Genomic DNA, 19,069 nt, shown 5'->3' on the forward strand with positions numbered 1-19,069 from the left:
AGATTGCACAGATAATTTCGAACCACAAAAATGAGAGACCTTTAAATAGTAGTTTAGATATAGATTCTATAGAAGATAGATATAGATATATAGTATAGATATTAAAGAATACACACACACTAACCTCATCACACGTGCTCCACACGTGCGATGAAGCTTTTTTTTTTTTTTTTTTTGAGTTTATTGTAATTTTTCAATTTAAATTTATCTATTGTAAGTGAGGTTACACATAAATGAATTTTTAAGAAACTAAAATTTAAGAAAATTTAAGAACATAAATGCTAGGATTAGTGTGTTCTAGTTTTTAGGAAAAAGTGAATCAAACGTGTGTGAGATATATTTAAATTTAAATAGAGAATGTCCTAATTTTTAAGAAAAAAGTTTCTCTAGTAGTTTTTTTTTTTTTTTTTTGAATTTTGTTGAATTACAATTTTAACCCCAGTTTTTATTTTTTAAGAATAAGGATTATCTAATTAGATTAGGGGTATTTTTGAAACTATAACTAACTTTTTGAATCCTCTAAATATATAGAGATTAAGAACATTTTAAATTTGATAATAAAAAAAAAAAAAAAGAGCATTTTAAATTATAGGAGTTTTTATGGGAGTTAAATGTGGGAGAGCAAAATCAAAAGTGTATATATCTATTTAGTTGAGTCTTTTTTTTACCGAATGTGAGGTTGTTTTTATTTTTTATTTTTAAATAAAATATTAGAAACCTGTGTTATTTACCTTATGTTTCTAATTTTCTTTAAAGAAAAAAAATGTTTTGATTGTTTAGAATAAGTGGGTTAGTACTTAGTGGGAGCATTCCCATTTTTGTAGGCAATGTATTTTTTTTTTAATTTATCTAATATTTTGGAGTTTTTAAATTAGTAATTTTACATATCTAACCTTACTATTTAATATTTACAAACGGATAGTTTTGAAGGTATTTGGATATCAAAATTAAGGATTTTAAATATAGGAAGCCTTTTAAATGATAGTATAGATATAGATACTCTCAAATTTTATTTTAAAGTAAAACATAATTTTGGTCCCTAAACTTTAAAAAGTTCTTTTTTCGCCCCTAAACTTTGTAAAGAGTTTTTTGAATAGTATAAAGACAAAAATAAGGATAAAAAAGAATTTTTTTTAATAAGTTAAGGATGAAAAATAAATTTTTAATAAAATTTAAGGATATAAATAAAAAAATTTCAATATTTTATGGGCGGAATATGATTTTTTTAATAATTTAAGAATAAAAAATAAATTTTTTAAAGTTTAGTAATAAAAAATAAACTGTCTAAGACAGTGCTTTACACTTTATTCTATTTAAAATTAAAGAAAACGGTTTACATGCGGTATATATTAGGTGTCCGTGTCGGAGTAAAGGGTGGGAAATATTGAGTAGTGAGTAGTGATGCTCATAGGAAGGACAAAGGAGCGAGAGAAGAGAAGTTTAAAGAATTAGGGTTTTGGTGTTGTTTGTTGCTGAGAAGAATGGAAGTGGAAACCAGGGAATCGTTTATCTACCATAAGGCTTTTCTTGAACATAGAGAGCAAGTTATACAACGCGACCGTCTCGCTCCACCCCGAGTTTTGCCCGTACATAAATCTCTTCCTTCCATTGGTATCTACTTTCTATCAATCAATTGCGTTTTTATTTTATTGGGGTTTGTTTACATTCTTCTCATTAATCTACATTCATTCATTCTCTCTCTCTCTCTCTCTCTCTCTCTCTCTCTCTCTGTGTTTTATTTAAATAATTGAAGAAATTCTGAATCTCTTGTGTTGTGTTGGGTAGGATCTCACAAGCCGCTCTTATATTCAATGGAAGAATTGGCAGATATGACTGACAATTTTAATGAAAAAAATTTGATTGGAGAAACCTTATTTAGCAAACTGTACCGTGGGACAATCCGACATGGCTGGCTTCCTTTTGAAGATTGGGTTGTCACTGTGAAGATTTGGGATTATACTCTACCAACATCGTGTTATCTCAACGCAAATGAAATTACTAATGTATATATGTTTTTTACTTAATTAAGTTCTTGCAATTATTTTTTGTGTTTCTTGTTTTCGCATTTGAAAAAAGTGATCATTTTTTACATGATTTGTGACAGGAAGAAGTAATGTTTTTAACACAACCAAGTGCAAAACAACATCCAAACGTGGTAAATTTGTTAGGCTATTCTAATAGACGCTTCCTTGAAGCTGTTGTTTATGACCTCAATCCTTTGGATACTGTTCATAACTTGGCTACCACAGGTATTACTATTGTTGTTCTATTTTTTTGCTATAAGATTGGCTCCATCTAAATGTCTCATTTGTACCCAATCCATTGTTATAGGAGAAGTGACATTTCAATTCAAATCAATTGGTATAAATTAAATATAATTTTGGTGGTGCGCTAGATTTTTACCATATCTCAAATTTTGGAGTAATAGAATAAGACTCCCAAATGATTGAAAATAGCATATCTTAAAATTGCCAATGAGTTCTAGCTCAACTACCACCTCTTCCCTTTATAACTGCTATGTGGGGGTGAAGTCGTGGGTTCACGACCCATTGGGTGTGTGAGTAACTTAACAATTTAAAAAAATTGGCATTTGATATGTACCACAAATCCACTCTAATTTTATATTTTAACTTCTCTCCTTGTTCCCGCTTTACTTTAAAATTTATTAATTGTCATTTTTTTCAAACTTGAATGTGGATTTATATTATGGATGAAGCATCTTGGAAAACATGGGATGGTCCAACTGGTGGTGTAAGATTTATTTTTTGGGGGGGGGTCCCAGGGATGGTATTTTAAAGAAAAAACCTTTTTTTATTTTGAGGTCACAGGTGATTCAGTTGTAATATGGTAAATACATTGGACTTTTTTTGGAACGTAGTGAATTGGTTGTATTTATCCAGATATGTTAAAATTTGGTAGTGAAGTTATAATTTTTACTTTTGTAGATAAATTGTTATTACTGTCATTAAATTCTTTATGTTTGTGTTTAGGTAGTCTTACTTGGCTTCAAAGGATTAAAGTGGCTCTTGGATTTGCTCGTGCACTTGAATTTCTTCATGATCCAAAAAAGCCTTATTTAGTGCGCAACATTAACGCAGCTCATATAATTCTTGATCAAGTTCAGTAATTGACTCTTGATAGCTATCAGTAAATCCATCTTTTTCCCTCTTTTTACTCTTTTTTTTTTGCTTTATCCTTGACTTTTTAATGTGATGTTTAGGATTGCAACCCAAAGATATTTGACTTTTCAACCATGAGCGGAGGTATTCTTGGTAAGCTGACTCGCCTCAAAGAGCAACTGTTGACTGTTGGCTATGATGATCCAGAAGACTTCCCCTTAGGTATTGAGGCTTGAAGTTATATGTTTTCAATTCAATGCATGCTTTTAGATTTGTTCATCTAGTGTTAGTATTCTACTTTCTTTCTTTTCTTCTCTCTTAATTTTTATGCCGTAGGAGTTGGACAACTTCATTATGGACCAGGCTGTACACAATGTAAAGCATTCATCATGTTTTGACGAGCTATAACAGCATTATGATAAGAGCCTCTAACGGCTTACACTAATGGATTTATCTAGAAAAACTATGTTTTTTTGAGTATTTCTTACTCACTGCAAATTGATTATTGAGTTTGTCAGGTGGACCAGAGGAAGGTGGATTTGAGGTAACCTACCACGATGTCTTCTCTTATGGTGTTGTTCTCCTGGGGCTAATAACAAAAAGAATTGTGGACAAGGAAGATACTCTGAAGACTTTGGTTTACCGTTGGGCCTGGAAGCACTATAGGCCTAATCGTTATCTTGTGCATGAAAGCCTTGTTGAAGACCCTGGCTTTTATGCTTCTGATGGAATAATGATAACTGAGCTTGCCATGCGCTGCATTCAAATAGAACTTGATAAGCGTCCTTCCATGAAGGATGTTGTCAAGCGTCTTGAGGGTTCACAAGCTGTTCAACTTTATGGCAATGTAGTTGGAATGTAAAAACAGATGATACCTGTACTGATCAATTTGGGAATTTGGGACTTTAGAAGGATTCAGTTATTTCTTTATTTGATTTCACTACCTTTTTATAGGATTACTTGTTCTGTATCAATTGCAGTTACGAAGTTGATTCGTGTATATGGTTTCAGCGTCGCATGAGGTCCGCAAATATGATGTATATTGCATGGGAAGCACTGCTGGAAGAACAAGTTATCACATTTTTGTTTACTTGTGCATTTGATTGGATTTGGGGTCAGCGCTTCAGACAACGAAAAAGAAGTGAGAAAAAGAATAGAAGTAGCAAGTTGCTAATAGATGTTTTAGATAGGGTTGTAAACTGAGCTCTTTTTGAATAATTTGAGCTTTACTTAGGAAAAGGCTTGTCTGTGTTTATTTAGCAAATAAAGTAAGTTTAAGCTAAACAATTATTTAAAACAAGCCAAACTCAAACATAGAAATGTGTTTGCAAATAACCTTGTGAACATGAGGTTCGATATATATATATATATATATATATATTTTTTTTTTGTGGTCAAAAGGAACTTATATTAAGAACTAACTGGAAAAACCAGAGGCAGGACAAAGCCTGTTACAGAAAACACCCAAGGAGTCAACCTCAATCAGAGGAATCAGCTCGAGGGGGAAAAGAATGCACAGAAAAAAACAAAGATTGAGCCAGACCAAACTTAGCTAAATGATCCGCACATTTGTTAGCTTCCCGGAAAATATGCTCAACACGGACCTCAGGGAATTGATCAATTAAAAGCTTGTAGTCATCCAGCAGGGGAGAAATCATAGTATTGTAGTATGAAGACTTATTAAGAACTTCTACCAGCGACTTTGCATCAAGTTCAATCACAACAACACCAATGTTCAGATGACGGCAAAGTTGGAGACCATCCAGGAGAGCCCAAATTTCAACCACAAAGCTGTCAGCTCTACCAATCTTCCTAGAAAAACCCATCACCCAATTGCCACGATCATCCCTTATCAAACCACCACCAGTTGCATTACCTGCCGAGAATGTTATGATTTGATTTCGCACCACAAAGCAAGAACTCAGTTGCTAATTTAGTTACCACCATGTCAATATTCGGGTTGGGCCTTTTGTTGGAAAAACAAGCATTGTTTCTTTGCTTCCATATCATCCATATCGCATAAGGGAAGAGAATGTTCCAAGGAAGACCGGCTGCATTCTGGGAGGACTTGAGGCTAGAATTAGAAATCAACCAATCTTTAATGCCTTGGGAGAAGAAAGAAGGACACAGATAGCTGGTTCCAAGTTTAAACCAAATCGGTTTGACCATGTTACAATCCCGGAGGGCATGAGTTAAAGTTTCAGCTTTAGAATGGCACATCGGGCAGGAAGTATCAATAAGGATTCCTCTTTTTGCTATAACCTCCTTGACTGCAATACTATTGTGCATGCATCTCCAAATGAACATCTGAATTCTAGGCAACGTTTGGAGTTTCCAAATCCAAGATCCAGCAAAAGATTCTGCTTCCATAAGATTTGAGGTAATAAGATAAGCACTCCCCATATCAAAACTCCCTTTTGGAGAAAATTTTCATGCCAACTTATCATTATTCCTTGCTATAAGAGGAATCAGGGTTGCTTGGATTTCCTCTAATCCCTAAAGGGAGGTTGAAAGGGATCTTCGACCAATCCCATCTTCCCATAGATATCACATCTTTAAGCTTGAGGGTGGCCAAGTCTAGAGGGAGGGGACCCTGAATGAGGGCTCTAATGGAGCCAAGATTAGACCAGCAATCAACCCAAAAATTGAGGTTGCTCTCGTGCCCTGGGATCCACTTTAACCCTTTTTTGAAAGTATCCTCACCTTTCTTCATACCTTTCCAAGTAGGGGAGCTTGGGAGATTAGCTTCATTCCTCGAGTTAATTCTCTGCCTCGTACAATATTTATATTTAAGAACCTTGACCCAAGGAGCATCATTCTCAGTGTGAAATCTCCAGTTAAGCTTGGCAAGGAGAGCTGTATTCCTGCCTTTAGCCGATTGCAATCCCAGACCTCCCAACTTCTTTGGCTTAGTGACAGCATCCCAATTGACCCAATGCATTTTCCTAGTATGATCAGAGGATCCCCATAAAAAGTTCCTATTGACCCTATCAATGCTCTTGAGGATTTTATTTGGGAGCGAAGCCTGCTGCATGACATAATTTGGAATGGTAGAGGAAGCAGCTTGAATAAGCACCAACCGGCCAGCCATGGAGAGTAAATTAGCTTTCCAACCCGCTAACTTTTTCTTTACTCTATCTAGCACAAAATCAAAATCATGCTTCCGAACCCCTGCATGTTTCAACGGAAAGCCCAAATACTTGCCAAGGTTGTCAGTAGAGTTAAAGCCAAGCATATTAGAAAAAAGGTCTCTTTGATCAGGATCTACATTAGGCAAAAAGAAAACACGGGATTTTGCTTCGCTAACCTTCTGGCCTGATCTAGAACAAAACTCCTGAAGAGCTTCATTAATAGCAATACAATTTTCCATATCAACCTCAGCAAATAAAACCAAGTCATCTGCAAAGAAAAGATGCGAAAAAGAAGGCCCACTCCTTGAAGTTTTAATTGGAATCCAAGCCTTGGTAGCACACTTATCTTCAATTAGGTGACCCAAATATTCCATACAGAGAATGAATAGATAGGGCGATAGCGGGTCCCCTTGTCTGATGCCTCTAGACGGCCGGAAGGATTCTAAGCAGCCCCCATTGAAGAGGAGAGAAGTTGAAACCGAAGAGACACAACTCATGATAATATCTGTAAGCTTGCTAGGAAAGTTGAACTTAACAAGCATTTCCCTGATAAAACTCCACTCAATTCTGTCATAGGCCTTCTCTAAATCAATCTTGATAGCCATGTACCCTTTCCTTCCTTTTGCACGACCAATGGTGTGAATTAATTCTTGAGGTTCGATATATATGTATATACACACACGCACAATACTAGGTGCTAATATGGTTAAATATAAAATAATTAATTGAACTTATATTCATCTAAAAGTTATGGGTATTAAAACATAGAGGAAAATACATTTTTGGTTCCTATATTTTGGGCCAATTTCTATTTTAGTTGCTACTTTTTTAGGGAACCTAAGTTGGTCCTTGAAAATTAAAAACTACTACTATCATGACCCAAACCAGATACTCGGATTTGTAACTATGACCGACATGCTAATATCAAGCTTGAGCTTGATTGTGGGGGCCCGAGGACTAAGGAATGATAAAACCACTAAGACCATCACTCGTTCCTTAGGTGAAAGCACTTTAAGCCCGAGGAGTGGGGTTGCCAATGGAGAGGAGGGGAAGAGACAAAATACCTCCTAGAAATCTGGACGAAGAGAATGGCATTTAGAGAGAGAGTCAAGGTAGTTGAGAGAAGTTTCCTGTGAAAGCTCACCTACTACCTCGCATTACAATTTTATCAGTTGTATTGATGAGGAAATGACCCCTAAACAGTAAGTTCACAGCTAAGTAGCTCCTTCTACCACATTCAATAAGAGTCTAATGGGACAAGTGTCCTAAGGAGGAACTAAAGGATCGCAGATGGAGGGCTAGGATGCAAGAAACATGGGAGTAAATAAAGGAAGAGAACTTCCAGATGAAGCCCCAGCAAAAAATCAAGAAAAAGATATTAGAACAAGAACAATAGGAAGAGAGAGAGAGAGAGAGAACAGTGTGTAACCTGGCATAAGAACATTGTCCTCGAGTGAGTTTGTAAGAAACCATCAATATACTTGTTTTTAACTTCTGTTCATTCCCTTCCTATTTGAATCTTCAGACTTGAGCCTGACTTATTTTATCCACTCTCTAAACAAATATTTATCTGTTTAGGCCTAGTTGGGTGGTACAGGCTTCACTATTCTAGGTTGGTTTGGGCCCCTAATTTTCGTGTCCTTACACTGATATTAACAAGAACTTACTATACTTTAAACAAAAGCTTTCCTCTTTTCTTTTTCTTTTTTCATTCTTATTTCTTTACTTTCTTGATATAAAATTTTCACTTAATATTTAGAACATCTACACTATAATCGAGGAATAACTTAATCCACCAATTATTCAAATTCCATACTTTCACATAATACATCTTTGATTACACTAAAATATACAACTCTCATCAATAGATCCTAAAATACATAATACTACAAAGCTAAACATCAAACTACCAAAATAGGATTGTACTTTTAAAACTAAAACCAGCTCCTTTCAAAACTTGACTCAGGCTTCCTCTGCTCTAGGATAAAACCTATTAACTAAAAGAGTGGAAATGTTGAGCTACACAACTCAGTAAGATTAAGTTACATGAGAATTTAATAAGAATGCGTATAAACCAAAGCATTTAATTTTATGGATATTCAAATAGGAGAACATATTTTCATGCATAGTATTTTATACTATTCATAATAATAACTTACATACTTTTTATAGAAATAATTGTACTTTTTCTTATCAGAATAATATAACAAAAGCCTTTTAGACTGTGTTTCTTTCATTTCTTACAATGTTATTAAACTTAATATTAACTCTTTAAAATCATATATACTCTTATTAAAAAAAATCATATTCTCATGTGGTTTTTCACATTTTTTTTTTTTTTTTGCTTTTTTGTGTCCTTGTTTCATCTTGGGCCTTAGGCCCATCTCATACTCTATTTGGGCGTTAGGCCTCTTCTTGCTTTGTGTTGGGCCTTAGGCCCATCCTTGTTTTGTCTTGAGCCCTAGGCCCATCTTGTTTAACATCATGTGTGTTTGCATGTTTTGTTATGCTTGTTTGCCCATTTGTTTTTGTGTTCATCCATGTTGTTATTTTTTGTAATCATATGCATCTTTGGTGTTTGATGTGAGTCTTGTGTGATTATGTTTTGTGTTACTAAACTTTTGCATACATCTTCGTTGTTCATGTAAGTTGTGTGTGATTTTTTATAGTTTTTTTTTTTTTTTATCACATGTTTCTTTGGTGTTTATGTGAGTCTTGTGTGTTTATTTGCTTCACTCTTGTGTGAATGTGTGTTCTTTTTCTTATGTGAGTTTGTGTATGTTTTGCATTCTTGCATGTTTGCATGAATCTTGTGTGTTTGTTTTTGCAAACCTTGTGCGATTTTGTGTTTGTGTGAGTCATGTATGACTATTTGTGTCTTTGGTGTAAATTGCTCATTCTTGAGTGGCTTGTTTGTTTTTGGATGTAAATTGCTCGGTTGAATGGTCCCTTTGGTGTAAATTGCTGATTCTCGAGTGATTTGCTTGTGTTTGGACAGAAACTGCTCAATTGAGTGGTCCCTTTGGCGTAAATTTCTCATTCTTAAGTGGCCTGTTTGTGTTTGGACGTAAATTGCTCGCTACAAGTGGTTCCCCCAACTTCAAGTAGAGTCCTTAAAACTCAAAAGCATCTCAGATTTTCTTTTATGTCTCTTAAGGTACATTTCTTGTTTTCATGATTGCTTGCATGTATGTGTGTCATGAAGGTGAAGTTCTTAAAACTCAAACAGCTCATACTTTCTTTTATGTCTCATGTGCTTTTCACACTTCTTGTTAGAATTGCACTAATCACCTTTTTTAAGCACGCCCCCATGTTTGTACAATTGCCTGCATGTTTGTCTCTTAAGACTTTTAACTATACTTGTAGTGCAACCAAAGTTAAAAGAGGGGCAACTATAAACGCCTCATTTTGTACTCGTTAATAAATTTTGGTCTCCAACCCTAATGATGAGCTTGACATACGTCAAACAAAGGTAATTAAAGAGTTTACAATAGTATGAAAGTAATCACAACTCAAAAGTGCTCAAATCGCTTTGAAAACAATGCTGAAAAATGACATTTGCTCACTATTTTGACCATACCTTTTGATCCACAAATAATGTCTAAGTGAGGTTAGTTTCATTGGAAAGTAGACATCTTGGGCTTCAATTTGAACAAAAATTTTCCCTAATTTGAATTTATATTAAGTGAGTTATGGCAATTTGAATTCAGGCCATCAGAGTAGTCAAATTTATAGTACGCATATGCAGGAATCAAGTGTGTGTATACACACTCATTTTTTGGGTAGTGGAACTTCACTTATAAGGGCCCAAAACATCAATATTTGATGTGGGCCGGCCCCTAAACCCTTGTGAATGTCCAAAGACCTCTAAATAGCCCCGTAATTCCTAATTTTAACTTATAAATACTCATCTTATGTCTCCAATCAAAACTCTCGCTAGAGAGTTTATTTTTTGCCTCCATCTTCTCTAAAACCCTAGTTCTCTTTTCTAAAACTCACACACAACACCTTAGCACTTTCTTTACAAATTCAAAACCCCTCTTTAGTTAGTTCTATGACAGAAACTGATGTTCTAATTTGATTTCTCAAAACCTTTTCAAAACTAATTTGATTATTCTTGTCCTCTCAATCTAATATTTGTGTTGGTCAAACAATCTCTAAACTCATAATCTTAACCAAGATGAGCATTCTTTCCATGGATTTTTTTTTTTTGTTTTGTTTTGTTTAGTATGATTCACATGAGTTTATTAATATAGTTTTTCTAATTGTTGTATTTTTTTTATTTGTTGTTTTTAATTCTTTTGATATGTATCAATATGATTTTAGGTTGCTTATAATCTGTCCTTTATTGTTTTTGTGATTTTATTTGGTTCTTACGTTATATTAACATGTTCTTTGTTTTGATGTTAGTTTAATTATTGACATGCATTTTATTTGATTGTTTTGATGTTAGTTTAATTGTTGTATTTATTTTATTTTTTGTTATATTTATTGTTAATCTAACCATGATGTAATTGATCATATTTATTGTTAGGGTTTTTCATATGTTTCTTTAGTTTTGTTTTTGATTAAATCATAAAAATGTGATTTTACAGTTTTTGTGCTAAAGGATGCGTATGCATCATTATGTATGCATGTGCATGGTTTCGACCATGTGTACGCATAGTTGAGTATGTGTACGCACCCGAAACATAGATTAGGGAAAAATCTTGTTTTTATTGTTTTAATCATTTTTCACATGTTATTTGATTATGTTTGACTCTATTTAGGTTAATTATTTGTGTTTAATTATTTTCCATGTTTGTTTGAGTCTTTTTCTCATGTTTGGTTTATTTGAATTTTTTTCCTGGTGTGTTTTATTTAATTGTTAACTTTCCATTTTTAATTTATTTTGTTTAATTGTGTTTTATTTGTTTTTTATATTATGATGTAATCTTTAACATGTTGTGTGTGTTATTTTATTAAGTGCGTGATGTATGTTCAAGTTAAGGATTATGGATCTTTTAATAACTTCTTTATCTAAGTATGCCTAGCAACACATAATGGAGGCTAGTCCGCAAGCTGGGCTGTTTTGGATGCCTAACACCTTCCCAAGTCGTAGACAAACTCTGGACTCATAATCTAGTATGCAGACCTATGTATGTAAGTGAGTGATCCAAAAGGCCCAATATGATTTCTAGACCTAATCTAGGCGATGAATCAATTTTTCACCCTCCGCCCTATCCACTCCAAGGGCGAGACGTACTTCCTTGCAGCCACAGGGGGAGGTTGGCATCCTCCATAAGTTGGCTATTCCCAAAAAGGGCAGGTGCAATAGAGTCCATGCCACTTTTAATGGCCAATCATATAACGTTTTCCATGGAAAGCCAGTAATTTTGACAACTACTGGCCGAGTTCAGATCATACCAGATGACATAACCTGAAAAAATTTCATACTTATACATCATATTGAAATTCATACTTTTACATAACATTTCATAATAATAGCATTTCCATGATTTTATTTGAATATCATGTTCATGAAATATGTAATAACATAATATGCTTAAATCATATACATAAGGTTTTGAAAGCTCATGAACATATCTTCATCTAAAACATGATTATATTTCCATGATTTTAGTGCATAATACATTTTAAAATAACCTCATGACTTACCAAATTCCCATATCACTTATTTCTCACCTGAAAGTAGAGGAACCGAGAGCCTAAAGTTGAAGGAGCTTAGACTTGGGAGCTGGTAACACCTAAACCAAATATCAAAGCTTATTATTATCAATTCTCGCTTAAGCATAGCCAAAGAAAATCAAGGAAACCTTCTTAATCATTAATCACACTTAACTCTCAAAATTAAGGAAATCATAATCCCATCTCAAAGAGATACGTACCCAAAAACATATTATGCATACATCAAACAAAATAATGTACCAAACTAAAGAAAAACCATCATTCTCATATTTATATCATATCTCTAGTGAAGCTAACTTCATTTCAAAATGTGCTTAAGATTAGGGCAATAATGTATGCATAAACATAAAATCCGTTAAGCATAGACATATAACCATATACACTCATATAGCAACACACAACACATTGAACAAAACAACAACATGAAAATAGCAGTAGAATGGTTTAGAAACCCTTCTTTGAGTACTAAACCATGAAACCAAGGAATTAAAAATTTATCTATGATCCAGATATACCAAATGATGAGCATACTAATTTATAACTTAAATCATTCACCCTAACTTTAGAATTAAATCCTCAAAGTTAGGTATGTCACTTATTGTTCACTACTTATTCTAGCAACATATACTTCACTTATAAAATACAAATGGGCTATCAATTCACATCCATTTTCATGCCAATTTACAAAGCCACTCTTATGGATTTCTCATAGATCCATGTCATTTTTAGAGCCAAAGCATAAAACCATGATTTACGCCGAACCTTGTCTTCTCTAGTTTACCAGATCCCGTAATAGCCCATTGCATCAACCAAATGAATTGGTCCCTTCCAAACTGCTTCCCAAGCACCAAAATACCTCCTCACTGATATAAGTATGGTGAGATAAGGATTTAGCTAAATGTACATCTCAAGAATATGTCAATGGAGAGGGTAAGAGTAGAGAAATTTGGAGAATCAAAGGATTAAGATTGTGGATGAGTCGATCTTGTTTTTATCTAGGGTTTCTCTCTCAAAATTCTCTTTGGAAACTCTTAACATTTTGTGGGTATAAGAGTATTTATAATGGTGTGTATGAGGAATGCGAAAAGTCATATTTCAACTAAACAGGGCATTCTGGCAACTCAAGCTCGCGACTGGAACGAGTCACGAGCTCGCGAGGAGGCCCATATCAGGCTGTTGGGGTAACCAAACGAAAGGAAGAGTGCCTTAGTATTCGTCCGAGGACAAAATCCTTCTCGGCGATATGAGTCCGAGGACGATCAGGACGCCATCTTATTACAAACATACTTCGGAGCTACGTCACCGCTAAAGGTGGGATAAGGGACCAAAGGTAAGAGAGAGAGAAGGCAAACAAATATCTATGGCAACAGTTGCCTCCGCATTAATTGCCTCTCAACCAACTCTTTGGCCGCATTAATGTGGAAGTGATGCCTGAGCAGTGATGAAGCATCCTTACAACTGCTAGAAGGAGGTTTTAGAAGGTGTTAGATGGGACAGAAAGAGATCCCCTGAACCCAACCTACACGTGTGTGGTGAAGATAGAATGAAGAGGGCGGTATATAACATGAAAGAAAAGCATGCAGAAAAGGATCGGAACATAAAAAAAAAAAAACAAAAAGAACACTTAGGAAAAAAGCTTGAAAACCACAGAACTGTATTGGTTTCAAAGAAAAACAGATTGTTATATCGGCTCTAATCTATCTATAAACGTGAGGTTGAATCTTTTTACTTTTAAAGAAGTTAATCTAGTTCTTGAACATCCACGCTCTACAAATTTTATTGTTTGGGCCTTTTTAACGTACAAACCCAAGACCGGTTTGAGATCGTTACAAATTGAGGCCTTACAGGTAATTTTGAAGGTATTTGGACATCAAAATTAAGGATTTCAAATATGGGAAGCATCTTAGATAATAGTATAGATATAAATATTCTCAAATTTTATTTTATGATAAAATACTATTTTGATCCCTAAACTTTAATAAAAATTTGTTTAATTGTCATCCCTAAACTTTAAAAAGTTCTTTTTTCATCTCTAAACTTTGTAAATAGTTTTTTTGAATAATAAAAAAAAATTAGGATAAAAAAAGGGTAAAAAATGGATTTTTTTTAATAATTTAAAGGTAAAAAATGAATTTTTTAAAGTTTAAGAATAAAAAACAAAAACAGACTTTTAATGGAATTTAGGAAGTAAAATAATACTTTAGTATTTATTTTATTTAAAATTAAAAAAACGGTTTACAGGCGGTATATATATGGTGTCGGAGTAAAGGATGGGAAATACTGAGTTGTTAGTACGAATAGGAAGGACAAAGAAGCGAGAGAAGAGAAGTTTAAGAATTAGGGTTTTGGTGTTATTTGTTGCTGTGAAGAATGGAAGTGGAAACCAGGGAACCGTTTATCTACAATAAGGCTTTTCTTGAACATAGAGAGCAAGTTATACAACGCGACCGTCTCGCTCCACCCCGAGTTTTGCCTGTCCATAAATCTCTTCCTTCCATTGGTATCTACTTTCTATCAATCAATTGCGTTTTTATTTTATTGGGGTTTGTTTACATTCTTCTCATTAATCTACATTCATTCTCTCTCTCTCTCTCTCTGTTCTATTTAAATAATTGAAGAAATTCTGTATCTCTTGTGTTGTGTTGGGTAGGATCTCACAAGCCGCTCTTATATTCAATGGAAGAATTGGCTGATATGACTGACAATTTTAATGAAAAAAATTTGATTGGAGAAACCTTATTTACCAATCTGTACCGCGGGACAATCCGACATGGCTGGCTTCCTTTTGAAGATTGGGTTGTCACTGTGAAGATTTGGGATTATACTCTACCAACATCGTGTCATCTCGACGGAATTGAAAGTTTTAATGTATATATGGTTTTTACTTAATTAAGTTCTTGCAATTATTTTTTGTGTTTCCTGTTTTCGCATTTGAAAGTGATCATTTTTTACATGATTTGTGACAGGAAGAAGTAATGTTTTTAACACAACCAAGTGCAAAACAACATCCAAACGTGGTAAATTTGTTAGGCTATTGTAATAGACGCTACCTTGAAGGTGTTGTTTATGACCTCAATCCTTTGGATACTGTTCGTAACTTGGCTACCACAGGTAATAAGGTATTACTATTGTTGTTCTATTTTTTTTGCTATAAGATCGGCTCCATCTAAATGTGTCATTTGTACCCAATCTATTGTTATGGGAGAAGTGCCATTTCAATTAAAATGAATTGGTATAAAACTAAATATAATTTTGGTGGTGCGTTATATTCTTACCATATCCCGAATTTTGAAATAATAGAAGAAGACTCCCAAATTGTTGAAAATAGCATATCTTAACCACCTCTTCCCTTTACAACTGCTATGTGGAAGGTGAAGTCGTGGGTTCATAACCCATTGGGTGTATAAGTAACTTACCAATTAAAAAAAATTGGCATTTGATATGTACCACAAATTCACTCTAATATTATATTTTAACTTCTCTCCTTGTTTCCGCTTTTACTCTAAAATCTATTAATTGTCATATTTTTCAAGCTTGAATGTGGATTTCAATTATGGATGAAGCATCTTGGAAAACATGGGGTGGTCCAACTGGTGGTGTAAGATTTATTTTTGGGGGGTGGGGGGTTAGTTTTTCAAGAATAAACCTATTCTTATTTTGAGGTAACAGGTAATTCAGTTGTAATATGATAAATATATTGAACTTTTGTTGGAACGTAGTGAATTAGTTGTCATTTATCTAGATATGTTAAAATTTGATAGTAAAGTTATAATTATAAATCATTACTTTTGTAGATAAATTGTTAATACTGTGTCATTAAATTCCTTATGTTTGTGTTTAGGTAGTCTTACTTGGCTTCAAAGGATTAAAGTGGCTCCTGGATTTGAGTACGACGTTTTCCCAAATCATCCATTACTCCACAAACATGAATTTACAATTTTACTCTGAAAACCTTTTCTCTAACGAAAAACAAACTCAAAGTAAAGCTTAATTTCTACTGGAATGAAAAAAGAGCGTAGCGAGAAAACCCTAGAGATTGGCAATTTGAAAATAGAGGAGCAGAATTATTGACATAAATAATAGAAAATTGAGCTCCGAAGGGCTTACCAGTCATTTTCTAGGGTTTTGGATCTACAGTACAGTGAGCAAGTGAACCAAAATAAGAAGTGTTGAGCTCAGAACACGAAGCTTGGAAAAATGAAGAAAATAAACAAAAACAAAAACAAGGAGCTTCGAATTCAATAATGGAAAGAGAAAGAGCAAGATTTTAGGGGTTTGAATCAGAAATCTAGGGTTTGGCGTTTTTGTCCGAAGAATCGTCTGGGGTTGGAAGTTAGAACCCCAGTAAAACCCTCTATGGATCGAAAGGGAAACGGACAGAGAGAGAGAGAGAAAGAGAGAGATCGGTGAGTCTGAGGGAGAGAGAAAAAGGGAGGAAGGTGGTATTTATAGAAGGGAAATAGAAGAAAGAAAACGATAGGAACACATTGGGTGAGGTAAAGGAAACTGACAATTGCTGTCTATGCTTGACAGCTATACCCCATTAGATGTGCAAATTATTTGAATCAAAATTTTGGATCAAATTTTGATTATTTATGTAATATTATTTATCTATACTATTATTTAAGAGTTTTTTTGTTTGGATTCCTAATTTTTTTATTCAAAAAAGTTCTTACACTCCTATGTTTAAGTAGGGACAAAACTAAATGACAATTCGGTAAAAATGCAACTTTAACTCCTATTAAAACAATAGGACCACTCTCCTGTTAATTTTTAAATTACTTTATCCACTTATAAATTAAATTTTCAAAATAAATATTATATATATAATAATAATAATAAAAAACTCTACAAAATAAGATTACTAACCAAAAAAAAAAAAAAATAGCCTCATCTCTTCTCTATACTATTATTTAAGGGGATTTCCCTATTTGGATTCCTCATTTTTTTTTTTTTATTCAAAAAAATCCCTACACCCCTATGTTTAAGTAAAGAAAAAATTAAAGGACAATCCGGTAAAAATGCAACTTTAACTAGCCCACATGGTCAGGACACACCTTGTTTACCTAAGTCTTTATGGAGTGGTTTTTAGTCAATTTGGCCAGGCTAGGGTGGGTGTGGTAATTTGAGACCATGAAGGTAGGGTGATAGCAACTTTAAGCAAACAAGTTCAACAACCACTAGGACCTTTGGAAATTGAGGCCAAAGCTATGGAGGCTGGGGTTTCATTTGCTTGGGATGTTGGTATAAGGGAAGTGATCCTTGAATGTAACTCCAAGATCATGTCTGATGCTCTCTTGAGTTTATCCACACCACCTATTATTATCTCAAATATCTTAGTTAGGGTATATCATTAGCTCCAGGATTTTAGAGTAGCTCAAGTATCGTTTGTGAGGCTTCAAGGTAATAAGCCATCTTATATTTTGGCTAAACATGCCAAAGATATAGTCAATAGTGATAATTTTGTAACCTGGATAGTAGAAAATCCATCACTAATTGAGTCAACTATCACTCATGATGTACTAAATTTATCTTTGTTGTAATAAAGTTACAAGTTTTCTATAAAAAGAAAAGGTCTTTATAATTATAATTATTGTAATTGAGGGTACATTATTGACTAGCTTTTCTCTCACGTCTCAGACTTTTGAAAGCTAGGTTGTGTTGACTAGCTAAGTCATATAGTAACCTCTTTTTTTTTTTTTTTTTTTAACTTTCTCAGATCTTGTGAAGTAGGATTTGAGACTTTACAATTTTTCCACATTAGCAATATTAAATTAATAATAAAATTGATAAAATTCTAAAGTTAATTAATTTTTAAAAAAACCCTACAACCATATAACAAAGGTGAAACATTAAACTTAAAAACCCTAAGCAAACCAAAAGTCTTTGAATATTTAACACATTTTTCTCTTATATTTCTATATTTTATTTATTTATTTATTTTGAGAAACAAACACACACACACAAAAGGAAGAGGGAAAGGAGTTATATTTCTTTATTGGTTATCTATATATGTTTATTATGTTTCAATAATTTCTAGGCTTTGATACTTTTTTTCTTTTTCTTTTTTGGTCTTTTGGATGTTTTAACATATGAACTTTTGAGTTTTTTTTTTGGCAATATTTAAACGTATTTAGTGAATTTTAATAGCTATAGCCATGAATTATTCTTTTAAGGGATTTTTTTTGCCATTTAGCATCATTTTAGCCACAATTTCTTTAGTTGGCATGTTTTTGAAACATTTTAGCAAACTAGCATCCCGAGTTTCTTAAACTGAAGTTCAATGAAGGAACTCACGTCTAATGCACTCGATTTTGATGCTCTAGTAGAGGCTGATGTGGATCTTTTGTACACGTGGAACTTGAGTCTTTAAGACTCAAGTTTTGTTTTGGAGCAGAAGAAAGAGTTTTGCAGGTGGGTTTGGTTTTGCAGGTGAGTTCACAGAGATGGCAACAGGTGGGTGGGTTTGATTTTTGTAGGTGACTTCACCAGGTGGGTTTGGTTTTGCCGTGGGTTTTCTTCTTCTTTATGGGTATGGGTTTGTTCTTGTCCTTCTTCTTGTCCTTCTTTCTTCTTAGTTCTTCTTCTTCGTTTCTCAAATTTGTAAAACTAAAAAATGGACTTGAGTCTTTAAGACTCAAGTTCTACTTGTATAAAAATATCCACATTAGCCTTCCAGAGCATCAAAATTGAGTGTGTGAGACTTAGGGCCTGTTTGGTAGGGTATTTCAAACACCTATTTTCAATTTTTAAACAACATTACACACATTTTCACATACTTTTTCACTCACACGTATTTCATAAAACTACAAAAAATACTACTCAAACTCCTCTACCAAACGGGCCCTCAATTTCCTTCATTGAACTTGAGTCTAAGAACTTAAGATGCTAGTATGCTAAAATGTTTCAAAAATATGCCAACTGACGAAACTGTTGCTAAAATGATGCTAATTGACAAAAAAATCCTTCTTTTAAGAATAACTCATCTTTCTCTTACATTTCTCTATTGTGTAGTTATATATTTTTTGTTTTATTTTTGTAATTTCTATGCACTAGATCTTCTCTGTGGAAGTTTTAACAGCCAAATTTTTCGGTTCACTTTTGTAATAATTGAAGCTGTCTTGCAGATTT

General features: G+C 33.7%; 1 protein-coding gene and 1 long non-coding RNA gene across 2 annotated transcripts; both read left to right on the top strand.

Annotated features, from left to right (window-relative positions):
• The first annotated feature begins 1,397 nt into the window (after nucleotides 1-1,397).
• On the top strand, nucleotides 1,398-4,069 carry LOC115954065 (probable serine/threonine-protein kinase PBL12). The gene is made up of 6 exons (XM_031071920.1): nucleotides 1,398-1,611; nucleotides 1,786-2,003; nucleotides 2,105-2,249; nucleotides 2,991-3,118; nucleotides 3,221-3,341; nucleotides 3,638-4,069. Exons 1-6 carry the CDS (start codon nucleotides 1,482-1,484, stop codon nucleotides 3,979-3,981), a joined length of 1,086 nt encoding a protein of 361 aa, XP_030927780.1. The 5' UTR covers nucleotides 1,398-1,481; the 3' UTR covers nucleotides 3,982-4,069.
• A 10,628-nt stretch (nucleotides 4,070-14,697) lies between these two features.
• LOC115952604 lies at nucleotides 14,698-15,820 on the top strand. The gene is made up of 3 exons (XR_004083481.1): nucleotides 14,698-14,806; nucleotides 14,905-15,049; nucleotides 15,780-15,820. It is a non-coding gene; the product is annotated as an uncharacterized LOC115952604 (long non-coding RNA).
• The last annotated feature ends 3,249 nt before the right edge of the window (nucleotides 15,821-19,069 follow it).

The sequence above is a fragment of the Quercus lobata genome, chromosome 7 (assembly GCF_001633185.2).
Source record: "Quercus lobata isolate SW786 chromosome 7, ValleyOak3.0 Primary Assembly, whole genome shotgun sequence".
Taxonomy (NCBI): domain Eukaryota; kingdom Viridiplantae; phylum Streptophyta; class Magnoliopsida; order Fagales; family Fagaceae; genus Quercus; species Quercus lobata.